Raw genomic sequence first — 27,850 nt, 5'->3', positions numbered from 1 at the left:
CCTATGTTATATAGATCGTGAAAGGGGAAAGTTTTCTCTAGTCTTATAACAGAGTATAAATGCTGCTCCTCCATAGATAGATATACAGTACAGTGAGTGAGCGTTGTCAGGAGATGTTACTGGCAGGATGACGAGGCGAAAATAAAAAAAATCTTTAAGAAGGACAAGTAGTGCCGTATGTAACATTTTTATACTTGGGTATAGAAAAGATTTAAGGGTTCATTTACACATGCCCTCGGGGAGTTGTAAATATAGGCGGTTGAGACGCGATTTCACTGTCCCCTTGCTGCCCAGCTTAAAGCGTTTGTGACCACCCCCCATGGTATATCATTGCTGCTGAGCCCTGACACCGTGGTCCATTTACGTGCCTCTGTCATCCGCAGCTCTCCTTTCTGCTCTCCTTTGTCCTCTCTCCTCTGTGCTCTCCCTGTCTGTCAGCTAGTCTGTGCCACTATGCTCCCCGCCCCTTCACTTCCTGCTGCTATAACTGTACATCAAACCTCACATCACCTCTGTTGGCTAACATTATCTATCCTAGTGCCAGTGCTGCTGCTGCAAAAAAAATGCTGATTATACCTTATAACCAAGTGTCCCCCGGCACTCTTTCATCTCGTCATCACCTCCTCCCCGGCTGACGTCAGCGGGAGTGCTCGGCCCTGCCTGCTATAGCTGTCGGAGGAGAGAGGCGAGAAGTCACGTGAGTGCTGGGAGACATTCTAATGTAAGGTATAATCTGATTTTTCTTTTTTTTATTTATTTATTTTCCCCCCCTCTCGGCACAGGCACTAGGATATATAAGGATAGCTAGCAGGGGGGTTGAGATGTTTGTAGTACAGTGGCTTAACGACCACTTTAAAGTGTTACTAAAGTCACAACAGTAAAATCGGTGTGTATATTCAGTAAAGCATGCTTGTTATACTCACTGTGGAACTTAAGACCCCTTTCACACCACACCGCCCATAGCGTCGGCAGTAAAACAGTGTTTTACCGCCAGATTTGTGGCACATATCGCCCGCTAGCGGGAAGCTTTTACCCCCGCTAGTGGCCGAGAAAGGGTTAAAACCGCCAGCAATACGCCGCAATAGCGGCGTTTTTCCAGCAGTATTACAGTGCTGCCCCATTGATTTCAATGGGGAGGAGCGGTAAACACACCGATCCAAAGAAGCTGCTGGCAGGACTTTTCCTGATGTCCTGCCAGCGCACCGCTGTAGTGTGAAAGCCCTCGGGCTTTCACACTACAGACAATGGTGCAGCTTTTTTATGGCGGATTGTAGGCGCCATTTTGAACGCTATAGCGCCTGCAAAACGCCCTGGTGTGAAAGAGGTCTAAGGGGTAAATCCTCTGCATTGTGTAAAAAGGTTGTTTGATCCTGTCTTCTCTGAGCCTCCCCTTCCACAGTCCCCAAACCATTTCCTTATAGAACAGAGCCTTGGGCGCATGTGCACATGCACAGTTTGCGAATTGCTAGTGGGTTTTTTTTTTTCTTGGGAGAGTGCATGTGACCAGCACAGGGCCAATTGGCACTGTCCAGACAGTGGGGCCAGGAGTCCTACAGCCTCATAGGACAATTGGAGGAGAATGAAAACTCCTCCTACAAGCTTTAACCAGTGCTTTAATGTTTACTGATAGAAGTCACAAGACTACTCTGGCTGCTGATGAGAAAAGGTATTTAGGAGTTTATATTTACAAAAATAATTGCTTTTCCATGTACTGTGTGAGACCAGATATAGTGAATGCAGGCTCCTGAGTTTAGCAACACTTTAAAGACTAATTCCAGCTTTGTCTGTAAGTCAGCAGGTACAAATACTGTAGCAGCTGACTTTTAATAAACAGGTACTCTCCAGCCTAGGGATCCAGTCATCACCAGGGCTGATTCTTTGGTTGCCTGGTGCCGCCATCTTGAGTGTGGGAAGCCAGTTGTGATATCCTACTGGCTCAAAGCCGGCTTCCCACTGTGTATGTGCAAGTCACTTTCTGAATGAACTCTCAGCCTTCTGTGACATGACATGTGGCGTGACACCGGAGGTTGTGGGCAGGGAGGAGGGACTGAACTTTTGCATTCAGACTGCCTAGTGGGAGCAGGTACATGTCCAAACTAACCACTCCCTGGGAAAAAAAGCTTCCAAATCTGGAAATGGAGAGGTTGAACTTTTTAGGTAAAGTTCTGTTTTTAAAGTAACATTGTGACTAGATGACGTACACTTGCTGCGATACTTTGCGGCCACAGCTAAAATGATCCCATTCATTTGAATAGGTTGTGCTCAGTGATGTTGAACGCGATGTTCAACGCCACTGAACTCGACCTATTCAAATGAATGAGATTGCGCCGGAACCACAAGCCATATGCTAGGTGTGGTGTTCCCATTAAAATTTCCAGTTTGGCTTAAAAAAAGACAGGCATTCGGGAGGCAGCAGTATGCTCTCTAAAAAGCGTTCCTCCGTTGATTGCCTTTCAGAGACTTCCGCAAGTGTAAACAAATCCTAGAAGTGGGTCAAAATCCTTGTTTTATTTTGACACAAGCTGCTTAATCTACTGTGGCAGTAGTTCATATTTTTCTTTTCATTTGTAGCATTTTTGTAACCTTCTACTATTTCTAGGTACAATGACTGGTGGTGGAGGAAAGGTGATGAAAGGCAGGATGGGAAACTCTGTTGTAGTTGAAGTTTCCGAAGAACAGGTTAGAAATCTTGTTTTTAGTGTAGTGGGGTTTTTATTGTTTCCATTGAACATTTATATTTCTTAAACGCTCTCTTTTTGCTGGTATATTATAGTTACAAGAGATGGAGTTCAAACTTAGGTCTGACTCTGAGAAAGCTGCAGTAATTCAAGAACGTAAAGTTCAGCTTGAAGAAGAAGTCTCTAAACTGCGAAAGTCCACTCGGGAGATGAAAAACACTTTTGAAAAATTCACAGCAAATCTTCAGGTAAAGAGGGGGGGGAAGGACAAAGGAAGCAATACAATGAGCATAGGTTTGTTTTTCATACAATACATAGTACAGCAGGCACATATCCAGAATATGAAATGCTGAGATTGCAAACACTTTCATTTAAAGGCTAGTGGCATGATAAGCAACCCTAAGCTGTGGGCTCAAATATCTGGGAAAATTCCTTGCCGTGGGAAAGACTTACTGCATATTTACATCATAACCATGCCATCATGTTTTTGCATCCCTGGAGTCCAGGCACTTTTTTTCCCAGTGCCTTAATTTTTGACTGGATAAAGAACATGTTAAAGGTCTCTAGGGTTAGGATATGCTACTACAAATTCTGCAGCATGCCAAAATGGCAACGAGCGAGAAACAATAGCATTTGCTGTTGTGCTACTGTTCTCACACCATATTAACCACTTGCCGACCGGCTCACGCTGATATACACTGGCAGAATGGCATGCCTGCGCAAACTGACCTATCTAGGCAACTGCCTATGTAAACAAAGCATTTACCTGTTCTGCCTAGTAACATGACAGAGATCTACTGTTCCCTGTCATCAGAAACGTCAATCTGTCATGTCAGTGGTAGCCCATCCCCCTTATAGTTAGAACTAGCTGAGGGAACATGCTTAACCCCTTGATCGCTCCCTAGTATTTAACCCCTTCCCTGCCAGTGACATACAGTAATTAGCTATTTTTTGCCCTGATCGCTGTATAAATGTCAATGCGGAGTATTAGAAATGGGCAAAAACAGTAAGCTAAACCTGCCTCTATTTTTTGCTAGAGTCCTAGAAGGATGGACTTAATTTGTTTAGCTCTGTAAAGAAAGTCTGACCAATTTTTGCTAGTTTTTTTTTTTTTTTTTTCTCCAATTTATTCTTGGATTTATTCCCCCATTGACTTCAATGAAGATTCCTCATTACACCACTGCTTGAGCTGTTCTCTAGAAGGTAGGGTGCCTGATGAACCTTTTATAAGCCTGACTTTGGAGTGCTGTACCTGGACTCCACTGGACTGTGTTGCAAGGCTAGCCTGGAATATGACCTTCAAGTGCTGGGTTCTGCTTGTGGCACTTAAGTATTAGTAAAGGTTTTTATACTGTTTTCAGGTCTAGAGCCATGGCATTGCCTTCACTTTTGTCCTGTCTGCAGAGACTCACTCTGTTGAGTAGGCTGATTAAGCTGAGCACCAGGAGTTACTTTGCTTTCATTATTAAACAGCATTCTGCTGCTGTAAAGTGGAAGTAAAGCCTAATACTTCAATTCTCTCCTGCACTAATTAATGTAGGCCAAATCAGCCTTCTGCCTCGAAATTAAAAGAAATCCTTTTTTTTTTTTTTTTTTTCTCTACCATATTTTGCAGTATCCAGTGCCCTTTACATGACTTCAATCCCTCTCCCTTCTGAGTTTAAGAGCAGCCAATGGTTGCGGTTACTGAAGGCTAGTGACATCACTTCAAGGAAGTGACCCTGTTCCTGTGTATACAGGGGACGTATGCAGGATGGGAGGAGCTGATCATAGGTTCCTGCTCAGTGTTCTCTCGTTAATAAGGATGCATTGTGCATCTTCATTCATGAGAAAATTAAGAACTAAAAACAAAGAACCATTCACACAGGAGGATTGGGAGGTCCAGTGCACGTTTGCAGTATAACTTTGTAGGGCTTTGAATCAAGACTACCACGGGAGAAGGGCTCTGTGCGCAGGGGGAATTGTCAGTGTAGTTGGAAGTACACTGGGGTCTCTGCTCAGTCTAAAATGAACACTTTTTATTACCTCCACATGATACCACCTTGTAGTGCGAGTGTAACGCATGTCAAGCAGAGAAATTTACATGATCTAACATTGTATTGTAAGTGCAACGCATGACGAGCAGAGCGCTCCACATGATCCAACATTGCAGTGTAAGATTAATGCATGACCAGCAAAGAACTCTACATGATTTAGCCTTTTAGTGTGTAACACAAAGGCTGCAGTATAATATATTGGATTCCTCCCTGTAGTGTGTGTCGTGTTGGTGTATATATTGCAGCGTGTGTCATGTGTTGGTGCGTACATTGCAGTGTGTGTGTTTGTGAAATAAATTTTGAGTTGGTTTTGGATTTCCCCCATTTATTATAAATATGTATTTTAATGACTATTCCTATAAATATCTAGTCTATCAAAGCTCTGATTATAATGGTGAGGATATAAAAACAATGTTAGCAATAGAAATAACCACAATGCTCAAGAAGCAAAGGTCTTGTTTATTTACCAAGAAAGTAGAAATGCTAACATAAAACACTAACTGAATACTAAAGAGCCTATGAAACAAAAGAACAGGGCTGATACAATACCAGAAGTCCTTCCTTTCGGGTTCTGTATGCTGGCTGGGCTCCAGGACAAAGAGAGCTGGCCATTACCTCTTAAACCATTTTTAAACACAACCCTTGGCCCACCTGTGTAGTCCTTTTTCCATATTTAACCTACTAATCATGGGCAAATTTTAAGTTTTGACTGGAATCTCACTTTAAGGGCTTAACCTGGCATCATTTATCTGGCTCTCTTGGCTTGACTATGTCAAGAGCGACTGTACCCAGACCCCACAAAAGAGAAGAGCAGCGACAGCCTTTAAAGTTGCTAACTGGCGCTGGGTCCTACAGGAAGTGCTCACCTTGGCACACTATTGCACTGCATTGAGAGGTGCTATACAGGTCAAGAGCCGGCGTCCATTGCAGGGGAATAAAGACACCTGGGATGGTTATGCCTGACCATAAATTTGGCAATGATTGGGCTAGCTCCTGAGAGTCTGTAGCTTTGCAATAAAAACCTTCTCACTAGTAATTGTCCCTGACATAAGAGTCCCACATGATGTTGCTCCCCCTCTTTGGGGCATAGGGAACCTCTGTTCACAGTTAAGGTTTAGTTGGCTTTTCGTTTGACTCTCTGCCAGTCACAAGAGAAGAGTGGCTTATCGGGCACCATTGTGATTTGAACTTTGTGCCATTTATTTCGGTTCTTTCAGGGGTTGTTGCTGGGGGGGCACATAATCAGGCCCACCCAGATGCCGTTCTGTGAATGCACACAACATCTTGGAAGCGGCCCAACTCTTTCCTGGATTATGATGGACACAGACACAAGCTTCCTCCAGTGTACAGCACCACTGAGATCCAAAGCCTTTGACTGTTTTGACAGAAACAAGGCTTCCCTCCATTTTATCGGGTCAGGATTGCGAGTTGGGACACTCTCTCTAATTGCAACAGATGGTGTCCCCCCCCCCCTACCGGCCAAACGCTGAGAATTTTCGCTGGCCAATATATGGATGCATCCCTAATAATGGCCAAGTAATTTCAGCTGTAATCTGGTAATACAGACTTTAACCCCTTCCCACCGAGCGTACGCACATCTGCGTACTCTGCTTCCGGGGGCTATACCGGGATGATGCCCGCACCTGCAGGCATCATCCCAGTACCATTTTTTTCAGCAGGCGATTGGCTTTCCAGCCATAACAACCGATGCGGCTAAAAGCCGCTCGGCTGTTATGCCGGAGGAGCGGGAGGGGACGCCCCCCTCCCGCCGCTGTTACCGGTGCTCCCGTTCGATCGGGAGCACCGATTCCGTGTGTGATGCCGCTGGGGAGGAACTGGAATGAAGCTGTAATCGGCTTCGTTCCAGTCTCCTCATAGTAAACACGGAAGCGACGTCATGACGTCACTTCCCGTTTACTCGGCTGCCAATGGCGCCGGTTTAAAAAAAATATACGGTATTCAGAATCGCAGTTTTCGGCGATCTGAATACATTGAAGTGTAAAGGAGGGGTGGGGGGTCTTTTAGACCCCCGATCCCTCCATAAAGAGTACCTGTCACCACCTATTACTGTCACAAGGGATGTATACATTCCTTGTGACAGCAATAAAAGTGATCAAATTTTTTATTTATTTTTTTAAACAATTTAGTCATTTTAAAATAAATAAAAAAAAATGTTTAAAGCGTCCGCCATCCCCGCGAGCTCGCGAAGCAAAGAAAACTCATACGGAAGTCGCGCCCGCGTATGTAAACAGTGTTCAAATCACACATGTGAGGTATCGCCGCGATCGTCAGAGCGAGAGCAATCATTCTAGCACTAGACCTCCTCTGTAACGCTAACCTGGTAACCGTAATTTATTTTTAAAGCGTCGCCTATTGAGATTTTTAGGTACTGTACTTTGTCGTCAATCCACAAGTGCGTGCGATTATAAAGTGTGACATGTTTGGTATCTATTTACTCGGCGTAACATTATCTTTCACATTATGCAAAAAAATTGGGCTAATTTTACGTTTTTTTTTTTTTTAATTCATGAAAGTGTCCCTTTTCCCAAAAAGTTGCGTTTAAAACACCGCTGCGCAAATACCGTGTGAGTCTCTGCTAAAAAAAAATATATATAATGTTTGGGGGTTCCAAGTAATTTTCTAACAAAAAATATGGATTTTAACTTGTAAACACCAAATGCCAAAAATAGGCTTAGTCATGAAAGGGTTAATATATTGCCCTCCTACGTCTCATTTTTCAATTCTTGCATGTGAATGTTTCTAAAAGTTATTGATTTTTCTTTTATTTTTTTAGAGTCTTTCTGAACAAGAAATACACCTCAAAGCTCAAGTGAAGGAGTTGGAGGTCAATGTTGTTGCTACTGCACCTGACAAGAATCAACAAAAACAGATGGAAAAAAATGTGGAAATGTGTAAAAAGGGTATGTGATTCTGTAGTATAGAAATCTGTGTTATCATTTTTTTTTTAACTCTTAAATTCCTTTCCCCCCCTTTAAAAATAAGAAATGTATCCTCCTCTTCTTGGGTTCCTTGTCGGGGATCCTGGCCCCTACCTCCCCTTGAGTGCCCCCACAGCAAGCAGCTTTGCTATGGGGCACCTGAGCCGCAGCTGTGTGTCCATTCAGCCCTGGAGCCGTGGTTCGGCCCTGCTCTCCCCCCTTCCCTTCTTATTTGCTATCCAACTTTGACAGCAGCGGGAGCTGTGTCCCTGAAAATTGGGAGGAAGAGTCCCGGACGGCTGAGGCACTCGTGCACATCGCTGATCAAAATGGGGCTCAGGTAAGTATTGGGATGCTGCAAACAGAAGGCTTTTTATCTTAAAGCAAAGTTCTCGTGATAACTTTTTTTTTATTTTATTTTTTTATCCTAGTATTATTTTTAATGTAATTAAAATAAGAGTATACAGTGTTAAACAGATTCTTCAAAGAATATATATATAATATGTATAACTAGGGATGCACCAAAATTTCGGCCGCCTAAAATTGCCTTTTTGGCAATTTGCCGAAAGAGAAATCTTGCCATTAATTCCGCCGAAAATGTCACACAGTTAGCTCTGTGCACCTTGTCTTATCCTCCCTCCCCACCACACATTTGTCATTCCTGCCCTCTCTCCGGAGGTCACATGGTACCACAACGTCAGCTCTCACCCCGGTCACATGGCTACGGTTCCTCCTATCCCCTCTAGCGGGTCACCCAGAGCTGGGTGTCATCAGGTAGCATGCTGTCCTTGCAGCTCCTCCTCTACAGCTTGTCTCTGCAGGTCTGGGGGGCATCCGGGCATCACTTGTAATACAGGCTGGGCTCCTGTCAGTGACGCTTTCAATGTGATGCAACAGAGGAGGCTGGATGTGTTCGGGAAAAGGACGGTGGGAGGCGGCATGGGGGGTGTGAGCCGTGCTTAGTGCTGACCTGTGACCCCCCGCATCTCCCAGCGCTGACCTGTGACCCCCTGCATCTCCCAGCGCTGACCTGTGACCCCCGCATCTCCCAGCGCTGACCTGTGACCCCCGCATCTCCCAGCGCTGACCTGTGACCCCCGCATCTCCCAGCGCTGACCTGTGACCCCCGCATCTCCCAGCACTGACCTGTGACCCCCGCATCTCCCAGCACTGACCTGTGACCCCCGCATCTCCCAGCACTGACCTGTGACCCCCGCATCTCCCAGCACTGACCTGTGACCCCCGCCTCTCCCAGCACTGACCTGTGACCCCTGCCCTCGTCTCCTAATGCTGGCCCTAATTTCTCAGCACTGACCCTCATCCCCAAATCTCCCAGCACGACTCTTCTCTTGGCCTATGTCTTCCAGCTCTGACCTGTGTCTACCTGCTCTAACCCACTTTGCCATATCTTGTGGCACTAACTTGATTTTGCACGGACTCATGTCTCCTGGCACTGAACCACAACCCCATGTCCCCCTGGGCTGACATACTTACCTGTACCGTGTCCCCAGTCTCTGACCGTCTCTTGTACCGTGTCCCCAGTCTCTGACCGTCTCCTGTACCGTGTCCCCAGTCTCTGACCGTCTCCTGTACCGTGTCCCCAGTCTCTGACCGTCTCCTGTACCGTGTCCCCAGTCTCTGACCGTCTCCTGTACCGTGTCCCCAGTCTCTGACCGTCTCCTGTACCGTGTCCCCAGTCTCTGACCGTCTCCTGTACCGTGTCCCCAGTCTCTGACCGTCTCCTGTACCGTGTCCCCAGTCTCTGACCGTCTCCTGTACCGTGTCCCCAGTCTCTGACCGCATAACAACAAGTTGTTTAGGTTAAGTATAAACATTTTTTTTTTCCTCCCTAAATGTTTATAGGTTTAAAGAAGTCATTTAAAGGAAACTTTTTTTTTTTTTTTTTTTTTTTTTTTTTTTTTTTTTGGGTAGAACACTGCTTTAATGCATAAAATGCAAATTGAAAAAGCCAGGAAACCTATGAGTAGAAACGTTACCCATGCTATACTCCCTTGCATCATTTCAACTAGGGTTTTACAGTAATGTCACATGAGCAGTATTATGAATCTTTTATGTATCTACTGAGCACTATACTTTTACTGTGAAGAGCTTGTTCACACAATCTCTATTTAGCAGCACTGATCCGTAAAGATCAACACGGTCTCAGTGCAAGGATATATAGAAAACAATTGTTTTATATGTGCCTTGTTTACACTACAATGCTGGAGGCCATGGTGCGTGTGTGTGTGTGTGTGTGTGTGTGTGTAAAAATGCAGACGTGCTACATTTTTATGCACGTCACGATAATCACGTGACACCACCTATGCAAGCCCCTCTGTGTTTGGCCAGCTGGTTGAGTGTAGGAGACGGGAGATGCTGCACAGTTGCATGGCATCTCAGAGCTGGCGGCTCAGTTCCTCCCTACTTGATGGACTTTTGGTGACAATACATGTGGGCCAGGTAGCAGAGACTTGCCTTAGTTGACATCGGCAGCATGGGAACAGTAATGTACCTCCCACATGCGTGTTGAATACCTATGAATTGTTGAATGCCTATGACAGGAAGCTCACTGCCCCAATCCGCTCGCACATAACATGCAATTTATCAATCTCAGAGGCAATTTATGTTATCACTTTGATGGTATTTTGGCTTATCATGGTAAACATCTCAGCAGTGATACAGGTGCATTGGTTTTCCAGAGAAACTTTTCCTGCAGTTGTCAAGCACAATTAATAAGTACATTCTATCTGAATACAAGGATTTGAATTACCAACAATAAGCTTCATGCAATTTGTGCAGTTTCATCCAATGTACTTAGGCTCTCAGCACTACAGGATCTTTTGGTTCCTCTGTTCTATACTTGCGCTTTAATTTTCCTCCTCCTCCAGTAGTTCCACTTGAGCCATCCAAGCTCCTGCCATTTCAGTTTACACCAGCTGGCTCCCCCCTATTCCCTTTCCACTCCCCTTCCTTGGAGCCACACAGCCTTTTCCTACTGAGACTTCAATATCTTAATTGTCACTAGTCAATTGTCTTAATTGTCACTTATGATTTGATGGCTGACAAATTTACATTTTGCCATTTCTTGCCTTATTGCTAAATATATTTTTTAGATACTCTAGTATGATCCATTTGTTACCATTGTAACCGTTTCCCTGGTGCTCTATACCAGGTCATGTTTTGCTTATCAATTTTTGGCTACGGTAACCACACTCTAAAAGGTGAGTGATCTACAAGTGACCGTTCCATTAGGGAGGATTCATTTCTGATACACCCATTCTTTTTGTTTAGTTTACATTTTTTGCAGCTCAACTAATTACACTGCATGTCACTGTGGCATAAACATGAATGAAGTATAATTTTTTATTTTATTAGGGATACTTTTAAAACTTTGTCAATTTCTATATATTGTACATTCACTTCAGTCCCTGCCCTGAAAGAGCTTACAGTCTAAGGTCCCTAACTTGTATTTATACATATTAAAGCGGAGGTCCACCCTAAAGTGGACCTTCCGCTCATTGGAACCCTCCCCCCCCCCCCTCCGGCGCCACAATTGTCACCTTTCAGGGGGGAGGGGGGTGCAGGTACCTGTACAGTACAGGTATCTGCACCCACTTCCGGCGTAGATTCTGCAGAAGGTACGCCCCTTTCCGAAAGTCCCCCCGCTACCTGCTGGGAAACACACGGATCCCAGAGACAGCGGGGACCATCCTTATTGTGCAGTGCGACTCGCGCATGCTCAGTAGGGAACCGGGAAATGAAGCCGAAAGGCTCCACTTCCTTATTCCCATACCCAAGATGGCGGCAGCACCCGAGAGACGATCGAGAGATCGGCTTCGGGTGCCGACATCGTGGGCGCGCTGGGCAGGTAAGTGTCATTATTTTAAGTCAGCAGCTGCAGTATTTGTAGCTGTTGGCTTTTTAAAAAAAAAAAAAAAAACGGCGGACTCCCGCTTTAAGGTCAATTTATAAAGGAGCCAAATAACCTACCAGCATGTCTTTGTAGTGTGGGAGGAAACTGAGGGAACAGATGACCGTAGTGCTGCTAGGCAGAAGTGCTAACCACTTAGCCACAGTGCTACCCAATTTTTTGACCTTTCATAATGTAATGGGTTTCATACATTTGGTGTAAGGCATCTGACTACATCCAGACTCGGACGGCCAGAAATGTGTCCAAATTTCCTTTTTTGATTCAACCCCAGCTTGTGAATATGCTCTTGGGAGTCAAGGCAGCAGCACTGTTTTGCTGGGAAATAAATCAATGTATGCATGTGTAGTGGTTAAGAGAGGGATGGAGAATAAGGGGATGCTGAGCCTAGTTTCGGGGCGGCGACCATCTTGGTGCACCCGGTGCCGTTTACAATGTGATCCCTCCTCTCTCTGCTCTGTGAACAGATCTGTACAATGGAGGGGAGAGATCGGATGGCAGCGCTGTGGGCTGCATCTGTAGTGCCCACAGCGCTGCTTTGTGACAAGTGCAGTCACTGCCAACACTCTGCCGATACCCTGCCAACACTCTGCCGATACCCAGCCATGCTCAGTCAATATTACATTGGGGGAGATGACGTGGATATTACAGTGGGGACTATATGGTGGTGGAATTTTCACAGGTTTTTGCAAATTCAATTATTATTTGCTGATCCGAAAAATGATCCAATCCGTGACTCTGATCCGAAGAACGATCTGATCCGTGAGTTTTTTTGATCCGTTGCACCCCTAGTGTGTGTGTGTGTGTGTGTGTGTGTGTGTGTGTGTGTGTGTGTGTGTGTGTGTGTGTGTAAACACACACAAACTCACACTCACTATCTCAAAAAAGTGAAAAGTGAGTACATCCCTCACAATGTAAAGTAGTGAGTGCACAGCTTGTATAATAGTGTAAATTTGCTGTTCCCTCAAAATTACTCAACACACAGCCATTAATGTTTAAACCACTGACAATAAAAGTGAGTACACCCCTAAGTGAAAATTTCCAAATTGGGCCCAAAGTGTCAATATTTTGTGTGGCCACCATTATTTTCCAGAACTGCCTTAACCCTCTTGGGTATGGAGTTCCCCAGAGCTTCACAGGTTGCCACTGGAGTCCTCTCCTACTCCTCCATGAAGATGACATAGAGCTGGTGGATGTTAGAGACTTTGGGCTCCTCCCTTCCGTTTTTAAGGATGCCCCACAGATGCTCAATAGGGGACATGCTTGGCCAGTCCATCACCTTTACCCTCAGTTTCTTTAGCAAGGCAGTGGTCATCTTGGAGCTGTGTTTGGGGTCGTTATGTTGGAATACTGCCCTGCGTTCTTGTCTCAGAAGGGAGGAGATCATGCTCTGCTTCGGTATGTCACAGTATATGTTGGCATTCATGGTTCCCTCAAACTGTAGCTCTGCAGTGCCAGCAGCATTCATCCAGCCCCAGGCCATGATACTCCTACCACCATGCTTGACTGTAGGCAAGACGCACGTCTTTGTACTCCTCACCTGGTTGCTGCCACACACGACACCATCTGAACATAATAAGTTTATCTTGGTCTCATCAGATCACAGAACATGTTTCCAGTAATCCATGTCCTTAGTCTGCTTGTCTTCAGTAAACTGCAGGCTTTCTTGTGCATCTTTAGAAGAGGTTTCCTTCTGGAATGACAGCCATGCAGACCAATTTGATGCAGTGTGCGGCGTATGGTCTGAGCACTGACAGGCTAACCTTCAACCTCTGCAGCAATGATTGCAGCACTCCTACATCTATTTCTCAAATCTAACCTTTGGATATGACGCTGGGCACGTGCGCTCAACTTTTTTGGTTGACCATGGTGAGGCCTGTTTGAGTGAAACCTGTCCTGTTATACCGTTGTGTAGTCTTGACCACTGTGCTGCAGCTCAGTTTCAGGGTCTTTGCAATCTTATAGCCTAGTTTAAGCCATCTTTATGTAGAGCAACAATTCTTTTTTTCAGATCCTCAGCGTTCTTTGCCATGAGGTGCCATGTTGAACTTCCATTGACCAGTATGAGAAAGTAAGCACGATAACACCAAATTTAACACACCTGCTCCCCATTCATACCTAAGACCTTATAACACTAACGAGTCACATGACACCGGGGAGGAAAAATGACTAAGCTGTATACTCACTATTTTACATTGCAGCAAAGTATCATTTCTTCAGTGTTGTCACATGAAAAGATATAATAAAATATTAAAAAAATGTGAAGGGTGTACGCGCTTTTGTGAGATGGTGTATATATAATTTCTATCCCAAGTACAGCGGTATTTGGGATAGTTTTTTTTGTGCATTTTTGTTTAAAGATTCAGCTATGTGTATGGTCTCTCTGATTTCCTATATTGCTGCATTTAGATGTGTACAAAATATGCTGTATTCTTCTAAACCCAGCATTTTAGACATGTGAATGAGTTCTGTAGCCACCCTGGCAGTATGATTATGTTGGATTTTTGGGTCTCAACGTGATACAATTGTTTTGCATGGAAATTTTGCATTTTTATATTGAAGGCCTGTAATTCATAAGAATAACACACACAAATCTGTCCAAACAAGAGTCTAGTAGACCTCCCGGGTATGAAAGTTTGAATCACGAAATCATAAATTATAATATAACAACTATAAAAAATAAAAATCGAATAATATCTATTTCCCCACTATTCAGAAAGTATATAATATAAAAGTGCATGCAGGGCACTGGACAAAGCAATAGGGACAAAAGGGATGTGAAATGATTTGATACACTAATGTAATCTCTAAGATGGTACTGTATGTGTTATGAATTTTGTACTTTTTGAATTTGCCGCTGGGCTCTGCCCCAGTGTGTCACGGCGCTTGCAGGGAACAGACCCCGACGCACAGGGGCAGAGGACACAGTGGGGGGGACATGGCAGGATCCTGGGGACAGGGCAAGTAACCTGCACCAGGATCCTACAATGCAATCCTGAGTGGGGCTCGGGGTTACTGCTAATGGTACTGCAATTTAACCCTGAGCCAGACTCGGGATTACCACCAAGGAGGTTTAGTGATGCTATGTTGGTTTTTCCTGTGTGCTACTGGAGTTCATTTTAGTCAGATCACCATAAAGAAAATCGTTTTTTTGTTTGTTTGTTTACAAATGCTCCATTTTGTTTTAATTAAAGAATTTGAAAAGGCTGCAGAAAAAGCTGGAAAAATTGACGCAGAAGTAAAAAGGCTTCATAATCTCATAGTTGACATTAACAATCACAAGTTGAAAGCCCAACAAGACAAGCTTGATAAGATCAACAAGGAGATTGATGATTGTGCATCTTCCATAACAAAAGCTCAAGTGTCCATCAAGACGGCTGATAGGTATGTAAAAAGGCCACATGAGTACACAAGATATAATTTTTTTTTTTTTTTGCGTTATTACAGCTACATGAACATTAAAGCTGGGCACACACGGGCCGAATGTCGGAAAACAGCCGGTTAAAAAAAAAAGCTGACTTTCGGCCCGTGTGCATGCTTGAAAAACAGCACCCAACCCACTCCCGATCAGCGCTCTCAGCCAATGGCAGAGTGCACTAATCGGAGTGTTCTGGCATGGGGGCCTCCCCCTGTCAGAACATAACAGCTCGGGGGGGGGGGCAGAATTGCTGAATTACACTCGCATGGTTAGTACAGCGGCTGTGACGGGAGCTGAACGTTTTTTTGTTTTTTCGACCGATTTGTGGGGTTGACTGAAAAAAAACTAATAGTGTGTACCCAGCTTAACTCAGATTCCATCCCTACATGTTCTGTGACTGCTTTGTTTTGGTCAATTGATTTGCCTTAAACTGGATATCTAGTATAGACCAGTCTGTCTCCCTCAACATCTATTTCTTTTTTTTTTTTTTTTTTTTTTTTTTTTTTCACCAATTCTTTATGAATGTTCATCAGTGTAAAAGGTATACAAATCATTTGATATCCAGAAGATATGGGATCCATTGCCAAGACAATACATGGAAAAGAACTAATGAAACCAGTTAACAATATCTATCTGATACCACGGTACTATTGTGTCTTCAGTTAAATATACTTGAACCATTGCAAGTAAGGGGTGGGGGGTCTAGATCAGTGGTCATCAACCCTGTCCTCAGGGCCCACTAACAGGCCAGGTTTTATGTATTACCTTGGGGAGATGCAGACTAGAATACTGCAATCACTGAGCAGCAAATGATATCACCTGTGATGTATTTCAGTTATCTTGCAAACCTGGCCTGTTAGCGGGCCCTGAGGACAGGGTTGATTACCACTGGTCTATTGGATAAGAGGGTAGAGAGGTCCAGATAGAAAAGAAGGGAGAAGGAAGACTAGGATGATGAGAGAGGGCATAGAAACTAATACCAGAGAAGGGGTGTAAAGGAAGTTTACAATAAAATGTGTGTGTGTGTGTGTGTGTGTGTGTGTGTGTGGGGGGGGGTCTTCTCTCCTCACTATAAGGTCAAGAAATACATTGCAAGCTACTCAAAAAAGATGCTCCTTATGAAGCCTCCCAACAGCTTCTTGTATTCAGAAGTATATAACCACTCGTCCCAATAAAACCTATGTCCATAATTTTTCACAAAAGCCTTTTTCAGTCACTAGTAGATCTTTCATCTCATAAATGTTATTTTTATCTAGCTGCATGACAGTGGAGGGTATCCACTGTTTCCAAGAGTCTGGTATACAGCTTGGTGCTGCGTTGATTACATCTGTCAATATTGAGCATTGATAAGATGAGCTAGGGAAGTTATGATGCAGCAGGAAGAAGGCAGGATCTGATGGAAGCTCATGGTCTCTAAATTTATGGGCAATGCACCTTTCTTCACAGCAGAATGTGCAGTTTAACAGGACCCAAAAAACATGTATGTCCCCTTTGACATCACCACACTTTCAACATAATTCTGAACTCAGTGGGAACATTCTTTGTAGTCTGCATGGTGTGCACTACCATCTCTTTAGTATCTTAAATAGTATTTAAAACAGGTGGAGGTTTTGGACTTGAATAGGAGTGTTTTGTCTGTTCTAATTTTGAAGATCATGTTCTCATTTAGATACACACCTCAATAGAGGTCGGCCGATATTTGCCGTTTTTTAATTAATCGGCATTGGCTGATTGTGCTGATAAAAAGGCCGATTTAGAACAGCGGGACTTGGAAATGACTTCTGTAATAGAAGTCAGTGTAAGTTGCCTGAGTTGTCATAGAAACGACTTTCCTCCTCTCTGGGCAGTCTGCCAAGAAAAGAGCAAAAAGATACAATGTTTACACTTGAATGAATGAACTACTCTGTGTGTAGAGTTCTCAGTTTAACCATTTAAAGACTAAATCTTTTCTGACACTTGTTGCTTACAAGTAAAAATCCTGTATTTTCTGCCAGAAAATCACTTAGACCCCCCAAAAATTATATATATTTTTTTAGCAGAGATCCTAGGGAATAAAATAGCGGTTGTTGCAATATTTTATGTCACACGGCATTTGCACAGAGGTCTTTCAAATGCATTTTTTTGGGAAAAAAATACACTATTTAAAAAAAAAATTTAATTAAAAAACCGTAAAGTTAGCCCATTTTTTTTTTTTTTAACCTGTTTTTATTTAATATATAGTTTTTTTTTTTTTTTTTTTTTAATCTAAATCGTACATACAAGTAAACTGATTGGAGGTTTGTTTTGTTTAATAAATGTTTAAATGTAAGAAAATTTCTGTATCACTTATGAAGGCTGCTTTCACACTGGAGCGGGCAGGCGTTGATGGTAAAATGCTGCAAGTTTTAGTGGCTTTTTACCATCATTTTAGCGGTGCTATTTGGCTGCTAGTGGGGCACATATAACCCAGCTAGCGGCCGAGGAAGAGGTTAAATGCGCCCGTGAAGCACCGCTGCCAAATCGCATTGCATGCGCTTCGGCAGTGGTGCCCATTCATATCAATGGGCAGGAGTGGTGGAGGAGCGGTATACACCACTCCAAACGTGCTGCTTGCAGGACTTTTTTTTTTAAGATCCTGCCAGCGCATCGCCTCAGTGTGAAAGCACTCTGTCTTTCACACAGACTGCAGGGGAGCCGTTTTGCAGGCACTTTACAGGCGCTATTTTTAGCCCAAAAGCGCCTGAAAAATGCCCCAGTGGGAAAGGTGTGTTAAATTTTATGAGATCAAGGGGGATTAAAAAAAAATAAAAAATCGGCCTAACATATCGGCCCAAAAAAATCGGCATCATATATCGGCTATCGGCCGCCATGATTTCTAAATATCGGCATCGCCCAGAGAAAAACCCATATCGGTCGACCTCAACCCCTTTTTCAAACCATCCTTCCCCCTATGTAATAAAATAATAAAAAATTAAATTGTGCCACTATTGGCCACAGTGATTTTATTTACATATGTTTTTTTCATTTGGTCACATGTTCTCGAATGAGTGTTTCAGACCCACAGGCAGAGGTTACCAATCTGCACATCAGGCACATCTGCCTGAACTTTTTCTTTTTGTTATTTCCACGCTTTGCTGCTTTACAGCCAGGTTCCCGCTGTGCATGCGCAACTCATGTTGCGTTTTGTGACTAGTCCTGCAGCCTTCTGGGGCCTGTGAAGTGTCCCAGAAGAAGGCTGGTGGCAATTGGGGTGGGGTGAACTTCCATTCAGATCGCCTTCAGTGTTTTCAATAGTCACTGACATTTTTGTTAATTGTAGCCTGCAGATGTCACTGTAGTTCATGACAAAGCACAGGTTTGGCATGTAGACAATGGATGATTTGTTTCTAGATTTAGTTACAGTAAATTAAAATTGAGTGCTGTAGGTTACTGCAACTTCCTTGTAGCACTTAAAGCACTGTTAAATATTGTAAAACAGTGCAAAAAATTTAAAACCATTACAATTTGTAATGTTATCTTGCCTTTATTGATGGACATAGCTTTTCTTAATCTTGACTGTGGGGTTTATACCCACCTACAGAATTGGCACAATAGGCATAAAAAAACTCAGCACTGCCTATTGGCAGTCCTAGCTAGTATAAACCCCCACCCTCTGTTACAGGAAGCTCAGTTATTTCTGTCTAGTGTTTCCTGATGGGACTTTTGCTTCCATAGCTTTTGGTTTTTCTTTTCTTTTTTTCTTTTTTCTTTTCCTCACCTATCCTTGAGGCACTTCTTTGGAATGTCACTACGGTCAAGATTAAGAATAGCTGTGTCTGTCAATGAACACAAGAGAAAACAGGATTTTTGCTACTCACCGTAAAATCCCTTTCTCTGGGTTGAGGGACACAGCACCCATCCTTTTTGTGGTTGTTTTCCTTGTACTGCTTAGATTACAATACAATAGCTTCCTAAAATCCTGTTTTTTTTGTTTTTTTAGTACACAGTATAACTTAGCAGAAAATTCTTTGTACATGGTTTACACGATTTTATGGGTTGACACGAATATTTACATTATTTGCTTTGTAAATATACAGATAAAGGTGGGCTACTTAAAGATTTTTTTCTTTTTAGAGAATGTTCTGATTTTTTTCACCTTGTAGAAACCTCAAGAAGGCAGAGGAGTCTTCTGTTCGCACTGAAAAGGAGATTGTTGACAATGACAAGTCCATAGAAGAATTGTCTGAACAATTAAAACAACTGGAAGAAAAGGCAGCTGCAGTTATGAATGAATGCAAAGAAGCAGAGGTATATTGATTAGTGTTAATCTATAACTGCGGCTTAAGCAATGACTTGGTTTAAATCCCCCAGTGCAGCACATGCTCAAACTCCAAAAATCACAATGGAGTTGATTGTTTTCATTGTGTATATGGTGCTAGTGCCCTCAAGATAAGGGATTCATATTGCCATAGAGGGAAGCTATTTACTATATAAGTATTTCAACCAGAGTGCCTTGGCAAAATGCCTAAAAATTGCCCCAAATTTGTATACAATCCAGTGGGTGGATCTAGCCTGCCTTTTTAGTTACACAAAGCCACAGGTTTTCATTGAGCACCATTAACACCTCCTAGCTGCAGTTGTCCTAACAACCAATGAAACAATCAGTTGATGACCAGGACGCCTATGTATAGCCATGTTTGTCCTCCTTTGTCAGCACTGAGGTCACATTAGCTGAGTGAGGGAGAGAAACTTAGGAAGAAGAGAAACCTTGGAATACTAGTCAGTGCCAGTGTACAAACGTGTATTTGCTTTAGAAGGATAAATCGCCCCTAACGTAGTGTGTCCTATGTGTGTGAATGCATATGGATTATGAAAAACCTAATTTAGTTTATTACATTTTAGAATGGGGTGCCTTGAATGTGCGCAAAATTTTAAAGGGTGCCTTGACTGAGAAAAGGTTGAGAAACACTGCTCGAAGATACAGGATAGCAAGGCCACCCATACTAAGAAATGTCAACATGATTCTGTGTTAGATACAACGTGTGAGATATTCTAAGACCCCCTTTATACTGTCTTCTCGAAATGTAAATGATGGACTCGCAATTTAAGGGATGTTAATTCATATGTTGCTTTTGAATTTGACATTCAGCCACTTGCCTACTAGGTACTTTTACCCCCTTTCTGCCCAGGCTAAATTCCAGCTTTCAGTGCTATCACTTGGAATGACAATTGTGCGGGTCCTGCAACGCGCTGTACCCATTTGACATACACACACACACACACATACACACACACACACACACACACACACATACACACACACACACACACACACACACACACACACACACACACACACACACACACACACACACACACACACACACAGCTTTCATTTGGTGGTATTTCATTACAACTGTTTGTTTTTGCTAAACAAAACCCCCAAAAATTTCATAATTTTGTTATAAAATTTTTCAAACAGGTAATTTTTCTCCACTAATGTGCGCTGACAGGCGGCGTCCATGGGGGGCACCCATGGGTGCCGCTGACTGGCAGCACTGATGAGGTGGCGCTAATGGGCACCAGTAGGCTGCACTGATTATGTCTCTAACACAAGCTAGTTACTGGCACTCTCCTTGCCTTACGCTGTGAGCGTAAGGAGAAAAAAAAGCTGATAACGGGCTTGTGTTTGCATCCTGTGATCAAATAGTAAAGGGCTACTGTGATTGGCCCTTTACCCCGATCTGTGACTCAGAAGGTAGGTTAGCACGATCGGGGTAGGACGTCCTTCCGTCATTGGAAGATGGCTACAGCACGGGCGGCAATCTGTTAAACAGCGTAGTTGCTTTTTTAAATTATTATCAGTTGTATTTGTTGTTCTTAGGCCCTGTGATCCTTTAGCCAACAATTCTTTTCTTTACATGTGTATTTTGTTTATGTAATCCTATTCCTCCAATATCTTCAGGAGTGAGGGCTTTTAACGTTTCTTAAGTTCCTTCTTTGCATATGCTGCTGAAAATAACATTGTCAGTAAAACTATATATACCTACACACGCATGTTTTTGTTTTCTGTTGATTAGGGTTCACTTCCCGATATTCAAGAAAAGCACAAAGGTTTGCTACAAGAAATTAAATCAATTCAGGAACAAGAACATGCCCTTCAAAAAGATTCCCTGAACATCAGGCTTAAAATTGAGCAAATTGATAGCAGCATGGCCGAACACCAATCTAAAATAAAACATTGGCAAAAAGAGGTAAGATTTTTTGTTGACTTTTTAGGTTTGTTTTTTGTGCATTGTGTAAAGCTTAGTACACACGGGAAGGATGTCAGGGGGGGCATTAGCAGGTTCAATAGAAAACGGCCAGCACTCGAGTCATGTGTACTGGATTCGAAGGGCATGACCGAAAAAGGTCTGCCGATCAGCGTTCTCAGCCAATGGCTAACAGTGCAGACCTGATTGTTCTGGCGGGGGGCACCCTTGTCAGAACGTAATAGAACAGAGGAGATCGCTGTACTAACATTGGATGGTGGTTAGTACAGCAGCTCTTCCTTTGCTGTCAGTTTTTTTTTTTTTTTCCGTTCAGTCCTGCTGGGTTGAATGAGAAAAAAAAATACTAGTGTGTACTCGGCCTAAATGTTTGCACATTGCTTTATCTCATGTCCTTAATCTTTTAGATATCCAAGCTTACTCTTCATAAAATAGAAGACAATCCTGAAGCGGTCCTCTCCACACTGACCCAAGAAGAGCTAGATGCGATAAAGAACCCTCGACAGATAGAAGAAAAAATCGCACTGTTGGAAGCTGAGAGTCGAAATTTGAAGCCAAATCTTGGCGCTATTGCAGCATACAAACAGAAAGTAAGTTTTTAAGCAATGTCAGATTAGGCATTAATCAGCATTTTTAGTTGTAGGTTTTTTTTAATAATGTGCTTGTTTTTCATAACCATTTAAATTGCTAATATTCGTGGACCAAAATTGTTATCCTACATGTAGTGACCACACAGGAAGCAAGGGGAAATCTTCCCACTGGGTATACAGAAAGGAATGCCCAGCAGTTCCTTACCTAACTACATCCAAATTTAGGTTTTACCTGTTTTTGTACATACCTGCTTTCCCGCTGCAGGATTATTTACCTACAACGCTGTCCCTTCCAAGATCGCCTTTTTCTAAAATCTTATGAACCTGTACCTGCCTGTTTATGCCACAGCTTGCATTCAGTTAAAGCGGGAGTCCGCCGTTTTTTTTTTTTTTTTTTTTTTTTTTTTAAAGCCAGCAGCTACAAATACAGCAGCTGCTGACTTTTAAAATGATGACACTTACCCGCCCAGCGCGCCCGCGATGTCGGCACCCGAAGCCGATCTCTCGATCGTCTCCCGGGTGCTGCCGCCGCCATCTTGGGTATGGGAATCAGGAAGTGGAGCCTTTCGGCTTCATTTCCCGGTTCCCTACTGCGCATGCGCGAATCGCGCTGCGCAATAAGGATGGACCCGCTGCCTCTGGGATCTGTGTGTTTCCCAGAAGGCAGTGGGGGACTTTCGGAAAGGGGCGTAGATCTACGCCCCTTTCCGCAGAGAGCTATCCCGGAAGTGGGTGCAGTTACCTGGATTATCCAGGTAACTGCACCGCCCTCCCCCCTGAAAGGTGCCAATTGTGGCGCCGGAGGGGGGGGAGGGTTCCAATGAGCGGAAGGTCCACTTTAGTTGACAAAAAAAGAGTGTACTGGTTTCTCTTTTGTTCATTGATGGACACAGCTCCTTTTAAATCTTGACCTTAGGGTTATATCGCCACCTTCAGGAGAGGACGAGGCAGAACAGGTAAAAACGGCAAAACTGCATAGCACCGCAGGGGCGGTCCCACTGGCTATAACCCCTCACCCTGCTTACTGCAGCTCAGTTTTAGTCCTGGGAATTTTTCTTTTTTTCTTTTTTGATCCTGTGATCTACAATCAACAGCCGGGCTGGCTCACAAGCTGGATAATATAGAATCCTTGTCTCCCCAGCCTGGTCATCGAGCACGAGCAGACCCTAGCTACACGCTGGGTCAGTCGCGACATGCCCCTTTCTGGTCCGGGGGCGGCCGGTGAGCTATATGCTCTGGGGCACATTTATGACCAGGCTACTGCTGTCCGGGTCAGTGTGCCGTGGCCGACAGCCACCCCGTACTGCTCGGGTGATGGGTCTGTGGTGGAATGCGTCCAGCGGTCCCAACAGGAGGGGTAAGTACAGCTCCACCTGTCTCAGCAGGATCAGCTGGGCATTCCCTGGGAGGTCAACTAGGGGGTCTCTCACGCTCCCTTTCTTCTCTCCCTGTCCCTCTTTCCCTCCTCCCCATACTGGGCCATTGTGTGATTTGGCATGCGGTGTTGTGTACGTGCCTGGTCGGGGGCCTCTGGACCTTGGCAGGGGGCTGAGCTGGCTGTTAGGGTCCTTTCCTTCTTTCCCTGTTTTTTCTGGTCACAGTAAGGTGTTCAGCCATTTGCTAGGGGGGTGGCGGGACTGTGGCCATTTTCCAGAGGCTGCAGCCATTTTCCTGTAGCCTTAACCAGTGTATTACTGTCGGCCATTTCCTAGAAGGTTCAGCTGCCATTTTCTTGGAGCTTTCTTTGCTAGGGGCGGTCCCACTGGCTATAACTGGCTATTACTGCAGCTCCGTTTTAGTCCTGGTCTCATCGACCACCGTCTCTCAGTGGAACAGACAGATTGTAGTTCAGGCTTATGCCTTAAAAGGGCGGATCTCCCCCTTTCCTGTCGCAGCTTGTTCCACCGGGACAATTGGAACCTCCTGGCCTTCCCGACACCATGGGTCTGTCTCCCAGGTGTGTAAGGCGGCGACTTGGTCGTCCGTTCACACTTTCACAAAATTTTACAAGGTTGACGTGAGCGTATTTTCAGATGCTTGCTTTAGCCGCAAAGTTTTTGCAGGCGGCTGTGTAAAGTTGCAATTTACACTTTTATTGAGTTACAAGTTGTTGGGAACGCATCTTTGGATGCATACGTGGCCGCAGTTTTAAGGTGGCAACTCCTCTGTTTGAGGAGCTCCTCTTGTTTTTTTGCTTTTTCCACCCCAGTTTTTTTTATTATTTTTTTTAACACTGCTTGGGGACGTCCCTAAGGTCAAGATTTAATGGAGCTGTGTCTGTCAATGAACGAAAGAGAAAATAGGATTTTTGTACTCCCCGTAAAATCCTTTTCTCTGAAGTTCATTGATGGACACAGCACCCACCCCTCCTATTTCTGGTTGTACTGCTTTTTGATGAACTGAGCTGCAGGGGGAGGCGGTTATAGCCAGTGGGACCGCCCCCTGGGTGGTGCTGTGCAGTTTTGCTGTTTTTACATGTTCTGCCTAGTCCTCTTCTGAAGGTGGCGATGTAACCCTAAGGTCAAGATTTAAAAGCTGTGTCCGTCAATGAACTTCAGACAACCCTATTTTATCATCCATTGAGGGACATAGGAAGTTATACTATCCTGTTACAGCCACCTACATGAGACAGGGCACACTGACAGGCAACCCCACCCTACCATTCCTCAGTGTTTGTTGCTAGTGTTTTTGGAGGATGGTGTCTTCTTTTTTTTATTTTTTTATTTTTATTTTTTTCAGCTTTGCTGCGAAAAATCGGACCCTTTTTTGCCAGCTTTTTTTTTTTTTTTCTCTTCTGCTTAAGCTGGTCTCTATATGACCGCTATCTGCGTCGGCTTTCCTCAGCCTAGCTTAGGAGTGCCTTATCCCCAAATTCCAGCGAAATAAGGTTAATGCTGAGGTGACTGCATGCCAACCTCTCATAGATGGAGTGTTTCATGCTACGCGCTCTTTCTGATCATTCAGTTCCGAGGAAGCATCTCCCTTCTGCTTTCCAAAGAGCTATGTGGAACTTGCCCAGTGACTTTGGCCTACTTAGGCCTTCCGACCCTCATTGGCTACCTCTTGTCTGGGTTTTGTTATTACCTGAGGCCTCACCTCATGCCCTGAGCCAAATTGTAACATGTCTTCACCTAAACACAGAGGGGATGGTCCCACTGCAGTGAGTAACCTCAGCTTGCACTGTTAATGATTCTGGGAACATTTACTCTGTATCTTCTGAGAGAATGGACATCTGTATTCCTGCTCCCCTATAGTTATATGGTCTACATCACTGAGTCCCCTGCTTTATCATCAGGGGCCTCTACTGCAGTCACACGAGACTGGTCACATTCATCCCATTCTTTGCAGGTCTGCAGAAGTTGTAAGTGTACTCTTGCTCCTTACCTTGCAGAATCTGTTTCACTAATTGACTATTTGACTCGGATTCAGGATCCCCTTGGTCTCTCTGAGATGGGTTTTGAGTCTCCTGCCATTACCTTAGATGTGCAAAGCGTTTCATCAAAACCAGCCTCGGTGGATCATGAATTTAATCCTCTGGCTCCTGCAGACTACTCTTCCAGCCCCAGGTCTGTACTGAGATACAGACCCTCAGTCACAGGACTGAAGGAAGTAGCAATGAATGTCACCACATTTATTTATTTTTCTCCCTCCTTGCTGCAGTGATGGGACGTTTATCTTTTTTTCATCCACAGGTTACTGTGAATGAATGATGTTCTTGTGTAGTCAAAGCCCTGCATAGACGTGCCAAATTAGAAAAAAGGACAGGATGCTCCGGAGAGCAGAACCGTTGGATTTTATATATATATGTATATATATATATATATATATATATATATATATATATATATATATATATATATATATATATATATATATATATATATATATACACACCCTTAAGGATTCTACTATCAACAGCTAGAATCTCTTAACACCCAGTTGTTCTTGATAGGCACTGCCCTTCACCCTCAAAAGCAACATGGGTTGCTCTAAATATGCCCAAAACACAGGGCTCTACTTGTTCAGCTCAGAAGAGTGTCATGGTTCTGACAGTTAAAGTAAGACTGGAGCAGTAATTGAATTGTAATGACTACAATGTAACCTTTTCAAATTTGACACTAAAACTCAACCACTCGTAGCTTAGTTTCAGGTGGATGACAAGGTGTTAAATCACATCACAGGTTGCTCATTTTACTGCGTTTCACCTAGAGCCTTTATGTGGTACCCAGATACTTCCTGCTGCCCTTCTGTCACAAGGATTTGCTACAGGACAGTGTACACGCTGGTTGCTGCATTCTCTTTCTGGGCCCAATACCCTATGTTCCGCACCCCACAGGGTTTAACATTCACACGTAGCCATCGCCAAAACTAGGCAAAAGGAAACCATCGCAAAAATCGCAGGCGAACATTTGCTCTTCTGAGGGCTCATGCGATTGATACGACATTCAATCTCAGAATGACTTGGCGCCCCTTGCACTGGAGCAGGAATCGGCTCGAACACCGATATCTGCATCTGAATCTAGCTCTCAGACAGGCAATAGGTCTATTCAACAAAAACATAATTTTTTGCATCTGTCGCAATTTCTCGGATAAATAACAGCCTTAATACAGCCATTTTTGCCCACAGCTCAAGTGCTACACCTCTTCTACGCCCATTTCTCTACCTGAATGGGGTCCCGATATGCCTTCCCTAGATGAGGCACACAGAAGGGAAAAATTAGGACATTAAAGCAGTATTGGAGGAAACTGGAAGATTTTACTTCCCCAAAATACCGCTATATTGCAGAAGGAGCTTCATATAACATGTTGTGGATTTGGAAAGGCTTGATACTACCATCCGAACCTCGATACTCAGCTTGGTTCTCCTCTGTCCCACCATGCCCTGTTGGCTACAAAGAGATCTGCAAAATCCTTCAAAACGCTCTGTTCATAAACATATAGAATGTTTAGTCTATGGCGACTGGATATCTCCAAATTTAAGTTTTGCTGCTCCTAGAATCTTTGCCAAACTCTATCCAGTGGAAAAAGTGTTGACAAGTGGTCTATCCTTTTAGTTGAACCTGCTCTCTGTCTTAAACTGCTCACTATACCAAATAAATATTTTCTGTCAAAGATTTTTTTCTTAAAGGTGCTCAAAATGGCTCTAATCTCTGTTCACATATGTAGAATCTTGTGGCTAAATGCCTGTATAGCTGAAGCTGCCTGGAAAAAGCACCTCGTATGTATGCCTTTTTCAAGGAACTTCCTTGCCATCTGGTCCACCAACAGTTGATTGTCCATTCCCCTGCGAATGCAACCTTTGGCCACACGGTTCTTGCACCGCCACTCAAAAGTTGGGTCTTTTTGATTGTTGCTGTTGGGCTTGTCGACGCAGTTCTATTTGCTTAGTTGTTGCACACCCCTCTCATTCATTTCTTAGGGGCATACCAGCGTCTATGAATATTCTGCCTGTGTCCTTCACAGCACAATTTAGATGAGGCATTGCTAGCTACAAAATTTGGAACTCCGAGTTGGGGTAGAGTGAAAGGCTTTGCCTGTGTTCTCTACTTCAAAAAAATAGTTTTACAGGTAAGGACCCCCCCCAAACCACTTGCACCAATGGTTTGAGACATGGCCAGCATTATGGGTTTATTATAGCTTTCCAAGCAGGTATTGTAATTTTATGTTTTACCACAGTAAATGTCGCAATTGGGTGACTATTTTACACAGCCTAAAAGTTGAAGACTGATCGACCTTTACAGTGTTACTAGAACAGCATAGTGTGAAAGGAATTAAAACTTTATCAGAAAGTGTGACATATAGAATCCTCTGTATGGCAAATATCCTCTAGGCTTTAAAACATGCATTTATATATAAAAAAATGTTTATTTACCTTCCTTTAAGATTGCAAAAACTATGCTGTTAATGTGCCTTTAAAAGTACCTGTCTAACATGTGTAAAAAAAAAAACTGAAATAATACATTAAAACTTTTAGATGGGTCACTCCATTCAAAGATATATGTATTATAGATGGAATGCTGGTGGGCTACCCCCT

General features: G+C 43.6%; 1 protein-coding gene across 1 annotated transcript in view; it reads left to right on the top strand.

Annotated features, from left to right (window-relative positions):
- Positions 1-27,850, top strand: part of SMC4 (structural maintenance of chromosomes 4) — a 97,372-nt gene that overhangs the window by 54,912 nt on the left and 14,610 nt on the right. The window contains exons 15-21 of the mRNA XM_077488063.1: positions 2,600-2,679; positions 2,774-2,926; positions 7,509-7,635; positions 14,776-14,965; positions 19,121-19,265; positions 21,038-21,211; positions 21,634-21,816. Coding sequence (XP_077344189.1) covers positions 2,600-2,679; positions 2,774-2,926; positions 7,509-7,635; positions 14,776-14,965; positions 19,121-19,265; positions 21,038-21,211; positions 21,634-21,816 — 1,052 coding nt within the window. The remainder of the gene's footprint in view (positions 1-2,599; positions 2,680-2,773; positions 2,927-7,508; positions 7,636-14,775; positions 14,966-19,120; positions 19,266-21,037; positions 21,212-21,633; positions 21,817-27,850) is intronic.

The sequence above is a fragment of the Lithobates pipiens genome, unplaced genomic scaffold, assembly GCF_037356315.1.
Source record: "Lithobates pipiens isolate NorthernLeopardFrog02 unplaced genomic scaffold, aLitPip1_a1.2 Scaffold_18, whole genome shotgun sequence".
NCBI lineage: Eukaryota > Metazoa > Chordata > Amphibia > Anura > Ranidae > Lithobates > Lithobates pipiens.
This window is presented reverse-complemented; position numbering and strand designations above follow the sequence as displayed.